General features: G+C 34.6%; 1 protein-coding gene across 2 annotated transcripts in view; it reads left to right on the forward strand.

Moving 5' to 3' along the window:
* STAG1 (stromal antigen 1) overlaps positions 1–21085 on the forward strand; it is a 401516-nt gene that overhangs the window by 216052 nt on the left and 164379 nt on the right. For both annotated transcript variants that reach the window (XM_045503549.1, XM_045503550.1), the window contains 2 exons: positions 3178–3254; positions 19405–19609. In XM_045503549.1, coding sequence (XP_045359505.1) covers positions 3178–3254; positions 19405–19609 — 282 coding nt within the window. The remainder of the gene's footprint in view (positions 1–3177; positions 3255–19404; positions 19610–21085) is intronic.

Consider the following 21085-nt stretch of genomic DNA (forward strand, 5'->3'; position numbering starts at 1 on the left):
AGCCCGACGCGGGGCTCGAACTCACGGACCGTGAGATCATGACCTGAGCCGAAGTCGGCCGCTTAACTGACTGAGCCACCCAGGCGACCCTTTAATTTACTTTTAATAGCTATCCATTGTCAAAGCTTAAAATAGTAGAGAGAAGACTTAAGATGTTAGGCATATTTCAAGGAACTATAGAGAATACAAAGATTAATAAGTAGTATTCTGCCATACTTTTCTCTGGTGGGTAAGCTAGATGTGGGCCATTTCCAGGTTACAAAATGTAGAAAAGGACAAAAAAAAATGTGTAGGACAGAACTTTGGAAATAACCTGTATTCAGGTAAGTAAAAGTGAAAGAAATGAAAGTAAGCCATTAGAGAATACAGTACAAGGATATAGTGTTAATAGAAACCAATATAATGGGCAAATGTTTTCAATAGAATGTATAGGGTATTACTAAAGAAAGACTGCTTGATGTAACAATTAGCAGATAATAGGTGTGAGGAAGCAGTTTCAGTAGAGTTGTTGGACCTAATGGAAGAAGAATGAACAGGTAGAACGTAGTAAGTAAATAGGCCTATGTATCAAAAGTCATTGTGACAGCAGCAGGATTTTCTTCTTTAAAAAATTTTCAGTGACAGGCTCTGTTCATTTTCAAAATTACAGCTTTAAACATCTGATTTTACTTTATTAGTAATTGTTACTTATATATGGTAGTCAATTTTTTTAGAAGTTTATTTATTTATTTTGAGAGAGAGAGAGTGAGTAGAGAAGGGGCAGAGGGAGAAAGAAAGAGAAAATCCCAAGCAGGAATTGAGCCCATGACCCATGAGATCATGACCTGAGTTTAAATCAAGAGTTACATGCTTAACCGACAGAGCCACCAGGCGCCCCTAAATATGGTAGTCATTTTTAAAGATGCTAAGCATGAGACTGGTTTTTATGTTGTTTCTAATGCTAGTTGTTGTTTTGTTGCCTTTCACTTTACAATATTAAATTAATGCAGCAAAATATTCCTCCCTTTATGAACTAACTTGGTAGTCTATTGTAATTATAGTTAAGACTCCACTGTATATGAAAACTGCCATATCAGTCATGGAAATAAAATAGAACATTGTTTAATAATTAACAATAACGTGTCACTTTTTAGTGAACTAGTATGATTAGTGTTGTCCTTTTTCTTGAGTTCTTTAAAAAATCAGTATTACCTGGGAATGCAAACTGGTACAGCCACTCTGAAAAACAGTATGGAGGTTCCTGAAAAAATTAAAAATAGAGCTACCCTACAACCCAGCATTTGCACTACTAGGTATTTATCCAAGGGATACAGGTATGCTGTTTCGAACAGACACATGCACCCCAATGTTAAATAGCAGCACTATCAACAATAGCCAAAGTATGGAAAGAACCCAAATGTCCATCAACGGATGAATGGATAAAGAAGATGTGGTGTATATATACAATGGAGTATTACTTGGCAATCAAAAAGAATGAAATCTTGCCATTTGCAACTATGTGGATGGAACTAGAGGGTATTATGCTAAGCGAAAATAGTCGGAGAAAGATAAGTATCATATGACTTCACTCATATGAGGACTTTAAGACACAGAACAGATGAACATAAGGGAAGGGAAGCAAAATAATATAAAAACAAGGAGGGGGACAAAACATAAGAGACTCTTAAATATGGAGAACGAATGGAGGGTTACTAGAGGGGTTGTGGGAGGGGGGATGGGCTAAATGGGTAAGGGGCATTAAGGAATCTACTCCTGAAATCATTGTTGCACTATATGCTAACTAACTTGGATGTAAATTTAAAAAAATTAAAAAATTAAAAAAAATCAGTGTTACCAAGTTATAATTTCCATACATTAAAAGTTGCACATTTTAAGTGTACAGATAGATGACTTTGAGGAATGCATATAGCTATTTAATGACACTCCAAAACATAAAATATTTCCATCCCTCCAAGAACAACTAATTCTTCTCATGTTTAATAACTTAAAAATCTCATTTTATTTCTTTTGCTTGCTTAGTACTTTATGAGAGTAGATTTACTTGTCATCTCTACAGCTTGGTGTAGGGATACCTGTTGGTAGTACTTAATTCATTATACTGAAAATGAACAAAAGAGTTATATATCAAGTAACTAAAACATGGTTAGAAATGGTTGTAATTAAAATGATGAGAAAGATCTCGTTTTTTTCATTTTACAGATTAATAAAAAGTCAAATTAAGTTTGATATGCGAAATGTGCCACTGTAGTCTTTTATTGGGACTCTAAATGAAGAGCACACTTTGATGACTTTTAGTGGCTGTCAGTTGTTCCATGCTCTTTCTTGTAAAAGTACAGTACACTTTAGAGACTTTTCCTCCTTACATTCTTAAATGGATTGGAGCTGAATTGGAGCTGCTAATCATTGGCAAGGAATCTGTCAGAGGGTATAAAGTATTTTCTTATTGATTCATTGAGTCTTAATCCTGTGATTTTTATCTTGAATATTGACATGTATAGAGTTGAAACTGAACCTTATGTAATTATTAGTTCAATATTCTCTGTACTCAAGGTAGATTTTGAACCTTATTTTATTTTATTTAAATTATGTTAATTTTTAACACAAATCTTTGATATAAACCACTCTTACTATTTTAAGAGTGGTAATATTTATATAGCCATACTTGAGATAAAAATTATATAGCTAATGTAAAAGTAACACTAAAGAATGAGAGAGAAAGAGGTTAACTTTGTTTTTTGTTGGTTTGATACTTAGGTTGAAGTTACTGAGCTATTTTTCATGTTAACAGAAAACAGATTTAGCTGACATGTATTAATTAGATTAAGGAACACTTAGTTTTAATTTATAGAAGAATATTTTCATGATAAAGAATATCAGCTATATGTCTGGATAGCACCAGTCAATCCTTATATAAATATATTGTTTTTTTGTCTTTTCCTGCCCCAACACTTCTCTCAGTTTTTCCCCCCTCATACTTATTCGCAGAATATTCAGGGATTTTTAAAAATGTCTAAAGAACTTTGAAGCTCTTAAACAAGGGATTCCTTTAGGTAGGAGTTTGGGGGAGGAGAAAACCCCAAAAACTTTCAAATAAAATTTTTCAAACATTGGTCAGATTAAATTTAATGTTTAGCATGGGATAGAAAAGGATTAACTGTAAAATCTGTTGTTCCACAGGTACTGTGAGAATAGAGATGTTTCGAAATATGCAGAATGCAGAAATCATCAGAAAAATGACTGAAGAATTTGATGAGGTATAGCATTTCAATATTTATACAAATTGCCAACTTACACTTTTAAAATGGTGAATATATTTTAAGTTTTATTTTGATCCGGTGTTTAAGAGAAGATACTCTGTTCTCATTTATGTAATAATCCGTGCTACTAATTCCATAGTTAACAGTCTTTGGGGATTTCATTGCATTGTATGGAGGTATCACTTAATGACTGGTAACTGATAAGGATAATAAAATTAGTGGTGTGAAGTAGAAGTTGGCTCTGGACATTTCTTCTTGAAGACCATCTAAAATTCCTAAATTTATAAATACATCTCCAATAGTTTTATGTTCTGTGGAATTAGTCATATTAAATGTTTAAAGAAAAAAGGATTTAGAGGTCAAATAAGTGTTAATAGCCTGCATGTTATACCTGTCTAGAGATTGTCAAAGTACATTATTTAAGGTTCTTAGAAATCCTGATGGAAAAATAGCCTGCTTAACTTCATGTAATCCAGAATTCCTAAAATGATGTGCATCTCTCCTTACTTCCCCACCCCTCACTCCCTTTTTCTGTGTTCCTGTAAAACTTAAGTTTCTGTTTGGGGCAGTCTACTTTAAAATATTCTGATTTCCACTTAGAATACGTATTTTCTTAAAAGAAAAAAATGTATGTGTTTTCTTTGCTAGTCTTCACAGATTAATCAGCTTTACACTAATGAAATGTGTAAACACTTTCACAATTTTATTTGTTTATGGTGAACTCATTTCATGTCATGCTCTATGCCACCATTAATTCTAGTTTTAACATTCTGCCTTTTGATTTAAATAAGGTTTTATTTTTTGTAGGTGTTCCCTTTTCTTAACTTTAAAACTAATAACAAAGATTTTTTTTCCAGATCCACTCTGTCAGTGAGGTGGGCTCAGGCTTTTTTTTTTTTTTTTTTTTTTTTTTTTAGTAGGAATATTTATATTTAATTGACAAAAGTATTACACATGCATGGTAAAACAAACACATGTCACACAATACATATCTTTCTCATCAGGTGTTCACCTTTATTCTAGTGATACACACCAAAACATTGTCGTGTGCATCTTTACAGAAACATTCTGTCAGTGACTTTCATGCTGTTTAGTCACATTCTCTGGGAGGGAGGGGAGACCTTACTTTGTGACCTATGTCTATATGTCCATAATCACTTGTCTTCATTTCTGCAATCCAAAACGTTCTGAAATTCCAAAGGACTTTCTTCCGCAATTTAATGGTGGCAAAACCTAGCCCCAACTTACGTGAGACTATTCATTACAATTTTTATTACCTCAGTCAGCATGAATATTTATATTTATTCCTGGTGAAATATTAAGGTTCTCGATTACAGGGGGCTGCCCCAAATTCTCCTGGGTTGTGATGGAATTAAAATAGATGCATTATGTTAACTTCTCAAATTCAAAAATTTCTGGATTCTGAAATAATTCTTGAAATTACTTTTCATTTAAAACTAAGGTTTTTATTGTAACTTTGTGAGTTTATATGTGGCAAATAGAAGATAACCAAGCCAGTTTAAGGTGCAAGTAGTAGGTTTACTCACCAACTACTGTACTAACTACCATGCCAGGCTTGCAACACAAGTGATTGAGGTCACAGATTAAATAGTATGCATATTGACCTTCAGGGCACTATATAAGAGTTTAAGACAGTAGTTCCCAAAGTTTGCTGCATATTAATAACACCTGGGTATATTTGGAACCTGATGCCTGACTCTCTCCCTTATCCCCAGACCTTCTTATTTAAATTTTAAGGCATGCATCCAGGGCATAGGGATTTTTAAAAGGTCACCAGCTGACTCCAATGCACAGCCAAGTTTGGGAGAGATTTTGAGAAAAAACTGAGATTTAAGTTATAAAAACACTTCATATAGGAAAATAGTATGAGAGAAAATACACTGAAAATTCAAAACAAGATTATCATTGCTTTGTATTAAGATATTGAGATAAGTAGGGGAAGATGAGGAATTCAGCAAAATGAAGATCATGATGTACCCAAGAAAATATTCCTGTGAATATTGTCAAATACTCAGGTATTGGAAGAATAGTAAACTGTTATCAAAACTGATAGTTAAATGCAGCAAATGAAATTACTCAAAAAGTGTTCATATGGTTAAATATTTTTCTCCCAATATTTGAGAATAGTGACTAAATCAAAAAAGAATTTTTTAAAAACCACCATTTTATGAATAATTCATGAGGTCAAAGGGATACAGACAGCATAGGGAATATAGTGAATGATACTGTAATAGGGTTGTATGGTGACAGTGGTAGCTACACGTGTGGTGAGCATAGCATAACATATGAAGTTGTTTTATCACTATATTGTACACCTGAAACTAAGGTAACCTTGTATGTCAACTATACTTCAATAAAAATATATAAATAAATGAATGAAAATAGGAAAGATTCTTTAAAAAAATTATTTTTGTCCTGTTTGACAGTACAGCTAACACAGTTTTATTAGAATATATTCACTTAAAGAAGAATTATATATTAATTATTTTCTAAGGCTATTCATTTTATCACTAAGCATTTTAGCAAGAAACGGCGTTTAAATGCTTACATATTGTTAAATATACAGTATTTTGTTGTTTTTGTTTCTTCAGAATACTGTATAGGTCATTTAGTCCCCTGGGAGTGGAAGGAGGTTAGTTTTGGTGAAGTGTATTTTTTTTTTAATGGTTATTTTATTTTTTAATTTTTTTTTTTACATTTATTTATTTTTGAGAGACAGAGACAGAGCACAAGTGGAGGATGGGCAGAGAGAGAATGGGACACAGAATTCAAAGCAGGCTCTAGGCTCTGAGTTGAGCCCAGTGCGGGATTTGAACTCACCAACTGTAAAATCATGACCTGAGCCGAAGTGAAATCGGACACTTAACCGACTCAGCCACCCAGGCGGCCCAGTGTTTATTTTTGAGAGATAGAGAGTGAGAGCGAGTGTGTGGGGAGGGGCAGAGAGAGAGAGGGAGACAGAGGATCTGAAGCAGGCTCTGTGCTGACATCAGAGAGTCCAAGATAGGGCGCTCAAACTCATGAACTGTGAGATCATAACCTGAGCTGAATTCAGTGGGACACTCAACTGACTGAGCCACCAGGTACCCTGGTAATTTGTATTTTTTAGTAAAATTCAGAAAGATCTGATAATAAGATCCACTGGATCCTGAGAGCTTAGAGCAATGTCTGCTTCATAGGGAGTAGCCATTGAAATTTTGTTGCATAAATCTATATATTATATTATAGCAAAATAAAGATTAGATAAATTAGAAGTAGTTTCAGTTGAAGGTGTTTATATTTGGGTAAGGTGGTCCAAGAGTATGTTACTGCCTGAGAAAGTATAGTGTAGCTACTATTCCTTATTACAAACTGATTCTATTCTAATGTTCATTACTTTTTTTTAAGGCTTACAAACCTGCACATAGCCAAAATGCTTTGTAATTGTAATGGCAACCTAATTTAGAAATATATTAATTCCTGGAGCAGTCTGTAGCTCTTTAGAGTTGGTAGATACATTTAGTTCCTGTTGGAGCCCAACACATAAAGCAAAATGTAATAGTATTACTGCTATTATTATTAGATTATTAGAGTCACATCTACAAATGTAAACTCTTAAGTTATGTGTTCCAAAGGCCAATTTGCATAGTTTTCATATATGGAAGTGTGGCATCTATGTGTAGGGAAACTTTGCAACACAATATATTACTTACTTAGTGCCTTAAATTCTTGTCTGTGTTATTTTGTGTTATATTGCTCACAGAGTTTTATATATTGTGCCCTTGTGTAATGAGTCCAACTTATCCAGAGTCTTGTTTTTTGTCCTCTTGTTTCTAATCTTGTGTGCTTCTATGGATTTGTTTATTTAAACTTAAGTATAGAACTCATTTGTTTATCCATTTGAGCGTTTACTAACCAAAGGATTAAAAATTTTAAGAAACGTAAAAATGGTTAAATATTATACAAACTGAGAAAATAAAAAGGAAATGCCAAAGATATTATCTCCAGTCCCAAATTAAAGTCTAATTTTTTATTTTATACTCCATCAATAAAATATTTTTTAGTCTGTTGTCTTAATAGTGAATACCTATGATTAAAACTAAATTATTAGTCTCCCCTCTTCTCCCTCTACTCCATGCTTCTTCTCAAAAGGGTAGAGTTCTTATTTTGTAGGGAGAGTACTTAAGAAGTAACTACCTGATATAAACCTAAATCTTGCTTGTAGGAGTTATTTATATCAACAGCATTCCAATATATTAATTAGAAGTAACTTTCTAAAATAGCTCTTATATACCAGAATGTATGAGTATGTGATTTCATAGCATATCTCCTGTGTTCGACCCATTCAGAAAGTCAATACAGAAATAGAATGCTAGTTTAGTAATTTAGAAAGATAAATTACAATGAAAATAGTTGTAAAGAGTATAAATGGTCAATCCTAACTCATATCTATAAGGAAATCCAAATCATGATAGAAAGAGGAAATGGATCAGTAAAAAATTTTTAAAAGATAAAATTGAATATCTAATAAAATTATGTTGGTTAATTCACCCTAAAATGGATATTGTCTGTTATTCTTAAGTCTTTTTGTTGCAAATTAAAAGTCTCAATCTCGCTTTATAAAACAGACGTAACTACTTGGTAACTACCTTAGTTCTGAACTAAACCTTATTTTCTAAATATCTGATAAAAATAGACAAAAGGTTTTTTTCCTTCTATCTTTGGTAATCAGAAGACTGAGTATATAGACCTCATTTCTTATATTACAGTGTGGTTTGCAGCATATGTTTGTTTATCGAATTAAATGCATACATTGCTAGATCAGTTTCTTATCAGATGTTATTAGATCATCGTGGCTTTAACTTTAATAGTGGTGTAAGAGGAGCTTATAAAAGCAATATTAGTGCCTTCATATTTTTTGTAATTCACTTGTTATTACGTATTCAGATTTTTCTTTTTGTTTCTGTTTTTTCCTGAAATCTGTTTCCATTTTCTGAAGAGTTAAAATAAATATTTTAAAATATATTTATATCCATTGCATTGGTCATATGCAACTTACAAAATGAATAAACCAGGAAAGAGCGTCATAATACTAACGTAAGTGTTATAATACTAACCCCCTTGAGCATTGAACTCTTCTTATTCTTTTCTCTTGGACTACCTCAGATACCTTTGTGACACAAACCAGTTTAAAATATGGACCTAGTGAGGGCATACAAAGCTTATTCTATATATTAAATAGTAGTAGTAATTGATTTCTTAATTTAATTAAAACTAAAGAGCAGTTTTAATATTTTCTTGCAGTACACCACTCAGTTTGTGTTGTACATATCACTTTGGAGTCTGTTTCATATTGAGGAAGGTAAACAGAATATTAAAGAAAGGAAGCAAAGTTGGAGGTGAGAAGTGCCCAGAAAAGGAATAATCACATAGAAAAACTCATGAAGATCCAAGAAATTGTAATCTTTTGTAAGGTGAAAAGGTACAAAATAGGTTGGAGACCAGAGGAACATGTTGAATGAAAGTAATAGTAAATACTTATGCTTACTCTGTGCCAGGCACTGTTGTATATTCTTTACATATATCTAATAATACACATTTTATGAAATAGGTCTTGTATATCATTACTATCTCCATTTTACAGATGAGAAAACTGGGGCAAAAGGGGTTAAGAAACTTGGCCTGAGGTCCCACCACTTAGTAAATGAATTAAACTCAAACCATCTAGCTCCTGAATTCATACTTATAACCACTACCCTATTCTGCCTAGTATACAACTGCAAGGATGTAACCTGAAGTAGCTGGAGAAAGGGTCACTCAAGTAACAAATTTTGCTCTCTCCACTTAGACACCTTCAGTCATATAATAAATTTCCAGCTGTTTTTATTACCAGATGTCTTATGACTGACCAAATAAGTTATGGAATTAAATTAGTATCTTTTTGAAAGGACCAGTTATATTCTATTGATATATGTTAAATCTTTTTGGAGTTACGCCATTCCATTATATTGTTTGAAACATCAACTCTCATGAGAAATGCTTAAATGAAGTAATCATAAGCCAACAATAACATTTGTGTCAGTGGGTACTGGCTTAAATCCACATCTGATTGTGATTAGTCATGATGAACTATGTATTGAGATTGTAATTACACCCTGGACATTTCAAGATTTTTATTTTTCAGTTTTAAAATATATCTAGAGGGGTGCCTGGATGGCTCAGTTGGTTGAGCATCTGACTCTTGATTTTGCCTCAGGTCATGATCCCAGGACCGTGGGATCCAACCCTGCATCTGACTCTGTGCTGAGCATGAAGCCTTCTTAGGATTCACACTTTCTCTCCCTCTGGCTCTCTCCCCTGCTCACTGTTTCTCTTAAAAAATAAATAAATAAATAAATAAATAAATAAATAAATAAATAAATAAATAAAATATGTCTATAAAACATGATTTTACAGCGATATAAAGGAACCACATTTATATTTGCTAATCATTATGGACACCTTTTAAATTATCTAGCTAAAGCTAGGTATTAAAAATTCTATTTCTTGGGGCACCTGGGTGGTGCAGTTGGTTAAGCATCCGACTCTTGATTTAGGCTCAGGTCATGATCTCATGGTTGTGAGATCAAGCCCCAAGTTGGGCTCCGTGCTGAGCATGGAACCTGCTTGGGATTTTATCTCCCTCTTTCTCTGCCCCTCCTCCTCTCAAGTGCACTCTCTCAAAATAAATAAACATTTTGTAAAAGCTCTATATCTTTTATTGATTTTGTATAACTTTTTATTTTAACAGCTGCTAAATGAACTATTTAGTCTTTCAGACTTATTTATACAGGATTTATTTTTTAATATTCACTTTATTCACTTCAGTAAACATCCATTGAACAGAACATTTGTCTTAGGAACTGTATATTTAGAGATTAACAAGGTTATAGCTCTAGAAAATGAGTTCATGAGGGGCGCCTGGGTGGCGCAGTCGGTTGAGCGTCCGACTTCAGCCAGGTCACGATCTCGCGGTCCGGGAGTTCGAGCCCCGCGTCGGGCTCTGGGCTGATGGCTCAGAGCCTGGAGCCTGTTTCCGATTCTGTGTCTCCCTCTCTCTCTGCCCCTCCCCCGTTCATGCTCTGTCTCTCTCTGTCCCAAAAATAAATAAACGTTGAAAAAAAAAAAAAAAAGAAAGAAAATGAGTTCATGTTTAAATGGGGGGAAAGCATTGTAAACTAATAGCAGTAATACCTTAACACATTCAGTAGTTGAGAAATATAACACCCTGTGAGAACCCATAGAGTGAATTAAATTTTCTGAGATGTGGGAGCATCACAAGTTACTTAGCCCTAAAACTAGGTTTGAAAGATCAATAGAAGTTCACCAGAAAAACCAGGAAGGAGCTTATCAGAAAGACATAGTTTGGATGTGTAGGAGGAAACAGATACGAAACTGGAAAATATAGATTATGGTAACTGTAATATTTTTTTAAGATTTTACTTGATTTTTTAAAGTAATCTCATGCCCATTGTTGGGCTTGAACCTACAACCGCAAGATTCAGAGTCTCACATTCCACCAAGTGAGCCAGCCAGGTGCCCCTACTGTATTTAATACTTACAAATAAGCCATCCCTAAAACATTTTTGTGCTCCTGAGCACACTAGACAATGTCTTAGATAAATGCTGGACTTACAGAGATAAGATAGAGGTTTGAAAATTACAACAAAATTTTTATACCATTGACTTGCAGAATTTTTCTTTCCAAATGTATTTTTGCATTATTTCTTTAATTGGTGTATATATACCAGTTGAATTTCTTGATACTTTAAGGCTGAGGTTTGCCAGAATTGGAAGAGTTATCTTAGGTTTAATTAGCAGAGGTCTGATAGTAAAGAGCATTTTCTCTTTAATTGCATTATGGCAGTCAGCCAAAATAATCTGTCTAAATAATTAATCTTTATGGCTATTTAACTTAAAAACAAAAGCTCAAACAATATATTTAATAACCAATTTTATTTAGGCCACTCAGAATTTTGTTTTATAAAAATCCACTGGATCTTTCCAAGGATAAGTAATATGTCTTTTTTTTTTGTTCCCTTGACACACAGTTTTTATGCTTTCTAACTTTTTGAGGGAAGGCAAAAGTGAAAAACTCATCCAATCACTGTGATATATAAATTCACAGGTGATTTTGCATCTTAAATACTGACTGTAACATTGTGATAATTTAGATAATGGTACTCCAGAATTTGGAATTTCTCCTAGTAATTTCAGGAAATGGTATTCTCAAGGATGTTAATGTAGATAGTTTCAAACACGTTTTAATGTACTCATTTAAAGAAATCATGTGTCATTTGATATACCCAAAAGAGAATATATGTAATATATATATATATGTGTGTGTGTATGTATATATATATATGTATATAAATCTGCCACCCCCAACCTAACTGAAATACTGCTAATACTACCCAAATATCTTTGTGCTCCTCAATTCTCCCATTCCAGTGCTTCTGGAGGTAATCAAAATCTTGAATTTTATAAAGTTTTCTTTTTCTTTTTGGTAGATCATTTATTACCTTTAACAAAATGTTTGTGAAGATCTACGGATGAGTAGAGAATCAGCCAGTGAATAAAATACATCGGCAAAATATTATAGTATGACAAATGATAGTAAATGCTATGCAGAAAAATAAAGCAGAAAAGGGCGAAGAGATTGGGAGTGGAAGAATGAATTTAAATAGGATAGTCAGGAAAACCCAAGAATGTGACCTTAAGTAAAGACTTGAGGGAGATAATCGAGCAACCATGGGTATGTCTAGGGGAAGAGAAAATTTCAAATGCACAAATGGCCCTGAGGCAGAAATATATATATACCTAGGGTATTAGAGACAACAAAGAAGTCAGTGCGGCTAGAGTGCACTGTTTTATATGTTGCATTTGATTGCTTTGTTGTCAGTACTTTTCCAAGATATAAAACAGTTCCTTCACATTTTTTTTCTTTGCATGGCATTAACTTTTAATTGACCACAATGTAGTTGTTTTGTAAAGTATCCCACATTTTTGTTCCTCTGATTTTTTTCCTCATGGTTTCATTTAACTTGTTCCTAAATCTCTTGTATTTTATAATTGAAAGTTAGGTCTAATGACTTCATTAGATTTTTTTGCAAGGAAATTTCATAGATGATGCTGCGTATTGCATGTTAGGTCACTGTAGATAGTATATGCAATATCAGGTTGTTCAAGTAGGTTGCTACAATTGGTCTCTTGTTTACTGTGATCACCATTGAATCTTTTTGTAAAAATGCTTTACATTTGCAACTATCAAATATTGGTACTCTGTTACGCTTATGCCACTCAGTGGTTTTAAGATCCATTGATCTGTTTCTGAAATTTTTTATTTATTTTGAATGTAGAAACCAGTGTGTCCTAAAGTCTGGAAATAGGATATTCTGTATCAGTTGTTTATTAAAGGGTATTGGTCTCTTATGGGACTTAGTAATTAGGCATCCCTAAACAAAAGAGTTATTCTTCCTGCAGGGAGTCAGGGGCAAACAATTCATTTTTGTTTCCAGTTGTGAATAAACCCAACAGTTAATCAAACCAGAAATAAGTCATTTTTGTCCAATAGTCATTTACTTCAGTAGATTTTATTTTATTAGTATTTGAGTATATGTCACATCTCTCCTATTTGGTCCATCATCATCATTACTACCTTAGTTAGGCGCTCTCTGTCCCGCCTCCTTGGTTTTTGGATCTCTTGGCAGTAGTCTCCTTGCTCCATTTCCTTCACCTTTACTTCCAGTTACTCTCCACAGTGGAACCAGAAATATTTTTTAAAGCTCACATCTGTTCATGATACTTATTTGCCCAAAATTTTTCAATGGCCACACATTATCTCCAGAATAAAGCTTGGCTTTATTTTAATGAAGACTTTATATGAGGAAGGGGCTTCCTGTGACTTGGCCCCATCTTTTGTCTTGGTTACCACCACAAAATGTGGCTTAGGTTGCCAAACTTAAAGTACTTCTGTAATCTCATTGTCATAGCTTAGCTTTGTTTTATAGGCACTTGCTAATGTTTTTGCTTAGAATGCTGTTGACCCTGTTTCCCCTGCCCAGTTGCCTCTGCAGAGAATTGACATTCCTTCCTAAGTAGTACTGTGTACCCTTATAACGTTCCTATCATTGTACTTAATTTACTTGTTTATTTTTTATGTGTCCTTCTTTTCAACTAAAGTAGAAGTTCTTTGGAGTATGGGGGGAAATGGGAAGAAGTTAGCCAAGAGTATAATCTTCCAGGTGTATAAGTTGAATAAGTTCTGAGGATCTAATATACAGCATGGTGATTATAGTTAATAGTACTATGTTATATACATGAAAGTTGTTAAGAAATCTTAAATGATCTCACCAAAAAATAAGAAGTGAGTAATGTAATGTGATAGGATGTGTTATGCTAATGCTATGGTGTTAATCATTTTGCAGTATATAAATGTATCAAATCAGCTTCTTTTATACCTTAAACTTAACAGTGTTATATATCAATTAAATCTCAGTAAGGCTGGAAAAAAATAAAGTAGAAGTTCTTAGGAGAAGATCCTTGTTGCGTTCATCTTTGTATGTTAAGAACTTGGCATAGGGCCTGGAGCATATTTATTGCTCAGTAAATACCTGAGTAGATGGACAGTTGGATGGATGGATACTTTCTCCAAGTAAGTGTTTACACATCACCATTTTAAGCAGCCATAGTAATATGTCTTTGGGTAAGTATGTTGAAATTAGGTAACCAAAAGCCAGTTTCACCAAAAACCGGTGATTTTGTGTGTGTGTGTGTGTGTGTGTGTGTGTGTGTGTGTGTGAGAGAGAGAGAGAGAGAGAGAGAGAGAGAGAGACATTGTCCATCAGCTGAGTTAAACAATTCTTTTTGTTTTTGTTTGGCTTATTTTTATTTTTTTAATGTTTATTTCTGAGAGAGAGATTGAGCAGGGGAGGGGCAGAGAGATCCGAAGTAGGTTCTGTGCTGACAGAGAGCCCAGTGTGGGGGCTCAAACTCCTGAACCATGAGATCATGGTATGATCCAGTGTCAGATGTTTAGCTCACTGAGCCACCCAGCTGCTCTTCTCTTGGATTTACTCTTAAAAGAGTATTTTATCTCTTCAGCTATCTATAGTTTGTGACCAGATTGGGTTCCCAAATATCAAATGTTTAGTGATTAGGTAGTTAACCTTCCAACTCTGTCAGCTGAATGAGTTCTACCTCGCAGTGGACCTCTCTTAAGATTGTTGCTCTCATCTCAGGGGCTCTAAGTTTTGTACTTTTTGTTGCTGGCTCTTATCTCTGAGGGTTGGTATCCTTTTACTTCTTTCCCCCATCATTGTCCCCAAAACTTCCAAAATAAACTTTTCCATTAGTTGCTTGTGTGTCCATTTGTTAGCAGAACTCTAATGTTCTTCCTTGGAAGAGCAATTACTAGATAATCCTTATGTCCTCCAAGGTTCCTATAGTAAACTAGATGAAGCTCCATTGTAGAGTTAAGAATACGTGGACTTCACAGTCCCAGAACTAGAACCCTGTATGTCTGTTACCTAGGACAACTTCTTAAGATCTTATTTCTCTTATCTTTATATATACCAGTGTTTACCACAGTATACTGATAATACAAAATTACAGATGTGAAAAGTGCATACAATATAAATCCTAGCTATGTTATGTTTTGTACATGGAAATTTCTCCCCTTATAGTCATCTAAATGTATTTGGAGAAACTGCTTTCTTACTGGACCTTTTTGGTTTGCTCTCTATTACCCTTCTTGCAGATTTCTGCCTGATACTCTTGCACCATGAGCATCTTTCTTCCTTTCTATACTTGTCTCGTATTTGATATTGCTTACTCTTCTTTTTTTTTTTTTTTTTAATTTTTTTTTTAACGTTTATTTATTTTTGAGACAGAGAGAGACAGAGCATGAACGGGGGAGGGTCACAGAGAGAGGGAAACACAGAATCCGAAACAGGCTCCAGGCTCTGAGCCATCAGCCCAGAGCCCGACGCGGGGCTCGAACCCACGGACCGTGAGATCATGACCTGAGCCGAAGTCGGATGCTTAACCGACCGAGCCACCCAGGCACCCCTGATATTGCTTACTTTTCATTAGTTTATTCAGTAATTTCCTTGTGCAGAGCATCATAGTAAAACTGCACTCAAAGAATTTAAATACTACTTGTGGATAAGGTATTTAGGCTACTTGATTATTATCTTTATTTTGCTATTATTATTTTGTTTTCTTAGCTTTGCTAAAAAAAGAAATTATTGCCTTGTGAAGGAAGTTAGTTTTCAGTATACCTCTGCCCTTCAATTCTAGACAGTTCTTTTTTTTTTTTTTTTAAGTTTATTTATTTATTTTGAGAGACAGCATTTGTGTGTGCATGGGTGTGCGTTTGTTGGGGAGGGGCAGAGAGAGGGAGAGAGAGAATCCCAAGTAGGCTCTGTGCTGACAACGTGGAGCCCAGTGCAGGGCTTGACCCCACAAACCATGAGACCACGATCTGAGGCGAAATCAAGTTGTGTCTGATGCACAACTGAGTGAGCCACCGTGGCGCCCCTAGACAATTATTTTTACATGGCATGTATAAATGTGTCTAACAAAGAGAAATTTATAACTGGTATTAGAGTAAAGCAAGAAACTGTCTTTTGAAGTAGATACAGATTTTTCTTTCTTTTTTAAAAATGTTTTTCCTTTTAATAACTTTTTGCACGATACAAAAATTTAAAAAGGATATAATAGTATACATTGTCAGTTTAGTTAGGAATTGAGCTAGTTTTGTGTTCTGCTGTTGATACCGTCTTTAGTGTGCCATAATCTTCGTATTTCTCGGTTTTTCAGATTTTAACAATAACTGCTGTTGCCTTGCTCATAGGATACCCAAAGAGGGTTTTCTCAGTATTCATGCTCTACCCTCAGCTTTCAGCTCTCTTGTTCTCTTGTGGCACACAGCACTCCTACCCCACACTCTTGCCCCTCCATCTAGTGGTAGACTGGTGTTGGCTTTATTGCCTTCTATTATAATGAAGGCATGGGGACTCTTTATTGTCCTAGTGCTAAGTCTTTTTTTTTTTTTTTTTTAATGTTTATTTATTTTTGAGAGAGATAGAGCATGAGTGGGGAAGGAGCAGAGAGAGAGGGAGATACAGAATCTGAAGCAGGCTCCAGGCTCCAAGCTGTCAGCACACAGCCTGATGCAGGGAGGGCTTGAACTCACAAACCATGAGGTCATGACCTGAGCCAAAGTTGGACGCTTAACTGACTGAGTCACCCAGGTGCCCCTAGTGCTGAGTCTTAATCATGCCTTTTGTGCCTGGAGCCCTTGAGGGACCCTCTCAGCTTTCCTGGCCATTATCTCTGTGACAGGCCTCAGGTGGTTTCCTGTCCCCTTCCCAATGCTATCAAACCTCTGGTTTGATATTGGTATTAGGATTCAGGGTCCAGGCCAGTGTTTTGTCTTATTCTCTCCCCCAGATGGAAGATTTCTTCTTTTACCTTCTCCTAGCTGCAGTGATTCTTTGCCTGGCTATGGTGGTGATTCAGTTTGTGGACTCACCTCCATCAAATTGTCTTTTAGTTTGCAGGGGACGAAAAGCCTGGAGATGTGAGCTAGGCTTCTTACCTTTCTCCCAGCAATTGAAGATCATCACCTGCAAGTCTGCACCAAGAGAGGTGCTCTCTGTTCTGCTCTGTCTCAGAATTTGTTTTTAAGTACCCACTTGAGACCTATGGAAAAGAGCTTTTGAGTGAGTGTAAACTCCTTGTTGTACCACTGTGACAAACTAGCTCACACTTCATCTTTGATAGTTCCTTAAAATTTTAGGCTCATATCTTACTCATTTTTGTGGAGACCACATTTTCTTCTTAGGCTGTGCCATACATGATAGAGCTTGTTTGTTTGATCTCTTCTTGGAGGGGCTTATTCTTTGGAATGATAATTACTTCAGTTCAAGATGGGCTCAAGAAAACTTTTGTTGTTGTTGTTGATTTAGCTTATTCTCATTGTTGGTAGATTTCCACATTCTAAGTGAAAGCCAAACCCTATTGTTATGCTTTTGGATTTGCTTTTAATGGTTTTTTTTAAATACAAAAATTAATGTTATGTGGTTGAACCTATTGGTCTTTTATGACTTCTAATTTTTGTATTGTGTTTAGTAAAAGACTTCCTCACCCTGAGAATATTCTCCCATGTTGTCTGCCATTTATTTTTCTTTTCTTTTTTCCTTTTTTTTTTTCTTTTTTACTGGTTTTAGGTGTTTTGATTCATTTAGGAATTAATTTTGGTGTAAGGTGCAATATCTGTCTAATTTTCTTTGTAATGAAAAGCCAAATGCACCAAAATCACTCACTGAAAAACTCATCTTTCCCCACTATTTATAATTCTACCATAATAGTAGGATTGATGCCTGTAAGTAGTAGAAAATTTGACCAACAATGGCTTGAATTCACAGGAGTATGTTTGTCTTATGCAAAATAAATCTGGGAGTAGGTAAAACATTATTGTACTGCATCTCAGCAGTGCAGAGACCTAGAGTTTTTCCGTCTCCTTCTGTCATTTTTATCTCCATATTTGTCCCCTTGATGGTTGCAAAATCACTGTTGAACATTCAGCATTACACGTGAGTTTTAGATCACTGAGAGGGGAAGGGACAAAGGACTGAAGATGTCATACTTACCTAGTCTGGTCATGTTAAAGGCTTTTCCAGAAGCCCCACCTAACCAAATACCTGTTTTTTCCTCAGATATTTCTTGCACATTATTTTCCAGACCACTAATGAATCTCCTATCATTAGTAGGACTATTCTTTCCTTCGATTCATTAGCTGAATTGTAATTAAGGTAAAAAATATTAGAGGTCTCTGGGTGGCTCAGTCCATTGAGCATCTGACTCTTGATTTCAGCTCAGGTCATGATCTCATGGTTGGTGAGTTTGAGCCCTATGTCAGGCTCTGTGCTAGCAGCAGGGAGCCTGCTTGGGATTCTCCCTCCCTCTCTCTACCCCTTCCTCATTCACGCTATCTCTGTCCCTCTCAAAATAAGTAAATAAACTTAAAAAAAGTATTTGGAGCACCTGGATGGTTCAGTCAGTTGAGTGACTCTTGATTTTTAACTCAGGTCATGATCTCACAATTCATAGGTTTGAGCCCTGTGTTGGGCTCTGTGTTTGCTGACAGTATGGAGCCTGCTTGGGATTCTCTCTCCCCTCTCTGCCCCTCTCCTGCTCATGCTCTGTCTGTCTGTCTCTCTCAAAATAAACATGAAAAAAAACTTTCTAAAGAAGTATTTAAATTAAAAAAAGAAAATATTAAATATATGCAGCTAATAACTTCACTCATAACTAATTTTCTAGCAGAGTTTGACCTAGAAAAAACCAAATAGCTATAAATTGAGAATATTCAGGCACCATGTTCACAGAATTTCTCATTCTTTGCCTTGTGAATTTACATTTCTCTACCAAAATGTTTTAGGCTAGAGTAGGAAACCTCTAATTGGGTTCATTGTCAATTTCATGTTTTAAACAAGATGACACAATCTGGTAATATTAAGAGCCCATATTAGATTTTTATTCTTTGAAAAGTTGATAAATCTGCTCTGTAAAATAGAGTTATAGAACCCGTATATTGTGAAACTGGAAGAGATAAGGTTGCAGTTTCGGATGTGAAAAATTAGGTTTGGACTTCTTAATGAAATGCTTATACTTTTGAATCTCTCAATTCTTAAAAATTTTATTTAAAATAACTGAAAGATGCTATATGCTACAGGAATCATGATTAGTTTGACCTGAATTCAGTAGCAGATATCCTTTCTAGTCTAAACTTCTTTAATATTTTTTGTTTCCTACTTCAAATTATCTCAACTAGGATACAAATTGGAATCACTTTTTTTTTTTAATGTTGGCTTAGAATAATGAATTAAATTCTGGTTCTCAGTAACAATTTTGAATACTTTATGAATTATTTAGTTGTGGAAGATCAAAACAAACAATAAATACAAAGTCTTCAGTGTACCTTCAATTTCTGTCCACATCTACTTTTGAGAAAAAAATGTTGGTTTATACATAGGAAAAAAACTTTGATCAAATTGATATCATATGTCAAATTTAATAATGTCCTTTTTATCCTTTTTAGGACAGTGGTGATTATCCCCTTACCATGCCCGGACCTCAATGGAAAAAATTTCGTTCAAACTTTTGTGAATTTATTGGAGTCCTGATTCGACAGTGTCAGTATAGCATAATTTATGATGAGTATATGATGGACACAGTAATTTCCCTTTTGACTGGTTTGTCAGACTCCCAGGTCAGAGCTTTTAGGCATACAAGTACCCTTGCTGGTAAGTAACCAACATTTTATTTCTTCTTCAATTAGATTTGTTAAATGTTCTATTCCAGTTAAAATTTATTTAGATTAAGTATTTAAATTAATTGCTGTGCTCCTGAAAAATACCATCTCTCCCCTCCCCCAAATTCATCTGAATGGCTTATGTTATCTGTTTAGGTAAGATATATGCCGATTTTGATAACTGGCATTTGATTGCCTTGAGAATGAAAATGGAAAATTTCTGGCAAATTTCAGCAAATTTCTCTCTCAACATTTAATTACTTTCATATATCATTATTTCATAGTTCAGGATATTTTAGGAGTTCATTAGGCCATATTCGTTGATAAACCCCAAAATTAGTAGTTGAAGTTTGAGATTCAGTCTTTTTTTTTTACTTAATTACATTGCTTTATTGCTCATTATTATACCTAAGTGTATAAATTTTTATTTGTTTTTATATTTGAAACAATTCCATCTAATTGCAATCACTGCACAGCCAGCATTCTTCTCCTGCTGTAATAACTTGATTCTATCTAACTGTAATGTCTCTGCAGTCAGTTCATTTAGGTCAGCTATAGATAATCTGAGGAATTGACAGATTAGTTTTCACTTTTATTTTCATTTTAGAATTATCTACAGAGTTCTCAGCTAAGTATATTCATTTTTTCCTTGTTTCTTTCCATAACAAGGCAATTTTATTAATTTAGCAATTGTTCTGTTTTCCCTCAACTACTTTAACTCTGCTTACCTAAAATGACTGTTCTTTTTGATATGTGATGTCAAGTATACACACGTGTGTGTGTACATGCACCTATGTGTAAATACTCCCAGATTACATCCTTTTTAGTAGCAGTGACTTTATATTCATCTTACACATTATCATAAGAAACGCCAAATTTAATTTTGTTAATTACATTTCATCTTGCATTTACATTGTATTTCTCATTTATCAAATATGTTTGAAACATTGGTTCTCAAACTTTTGCATGCATCAGAATCATCTGTGGAGCTTATTAAAACAGATTGCATGGACTTACCCCCAGAGTTTAACTTTAGGTTATACTGATGCTAATACTTTGGGGAATACACATTGCAAACCCCTGGTTTAAAATTTTGTCATATTCTGGCGTAATCAGTTGCCTAAAGCTGTATATTACCTTGGGTCATCCATATTTTTGTCCATTTCTCTTTTTTCATTTCTCTTTTTTTTCTTATTTTAATGTGATTAATCCATATTAGTGTCCATTATTCTTTTAGTTACATGTCTGTATGAAACATGAAACAGTTTAGTAAAACCTTGGATTGCAAGTAACTTGTTTGTGAGTGTTCCCTGAGACAAGCAAACATTTCTAATACATTTTAACTTGATAAATGAACGGTGTCTTGCAATACAGTGTCTTGCAGTACGGCATCAGTATGTGACCCCGCATGTCACATGATCACGACCGAGCCAGTGGTTCTTGAAATTTGCTTTGATATACAAGTGCT

The sequence above is a fragment of the Leopardus geoffroyi genome, chromosome C2, assembly GCF_018350155.1.
Source record: "Leopardus geoffroyi isolate Oge1 chromosome C2, O.geoffroyi_Oge1_pat1.0, whole genome shotgun sequence".
NCBI lineage: Eukaryota > Metazoa > Chordata > Mammalia > Carnivora > Felidae > Leopardus > Leopardus geoffroyi.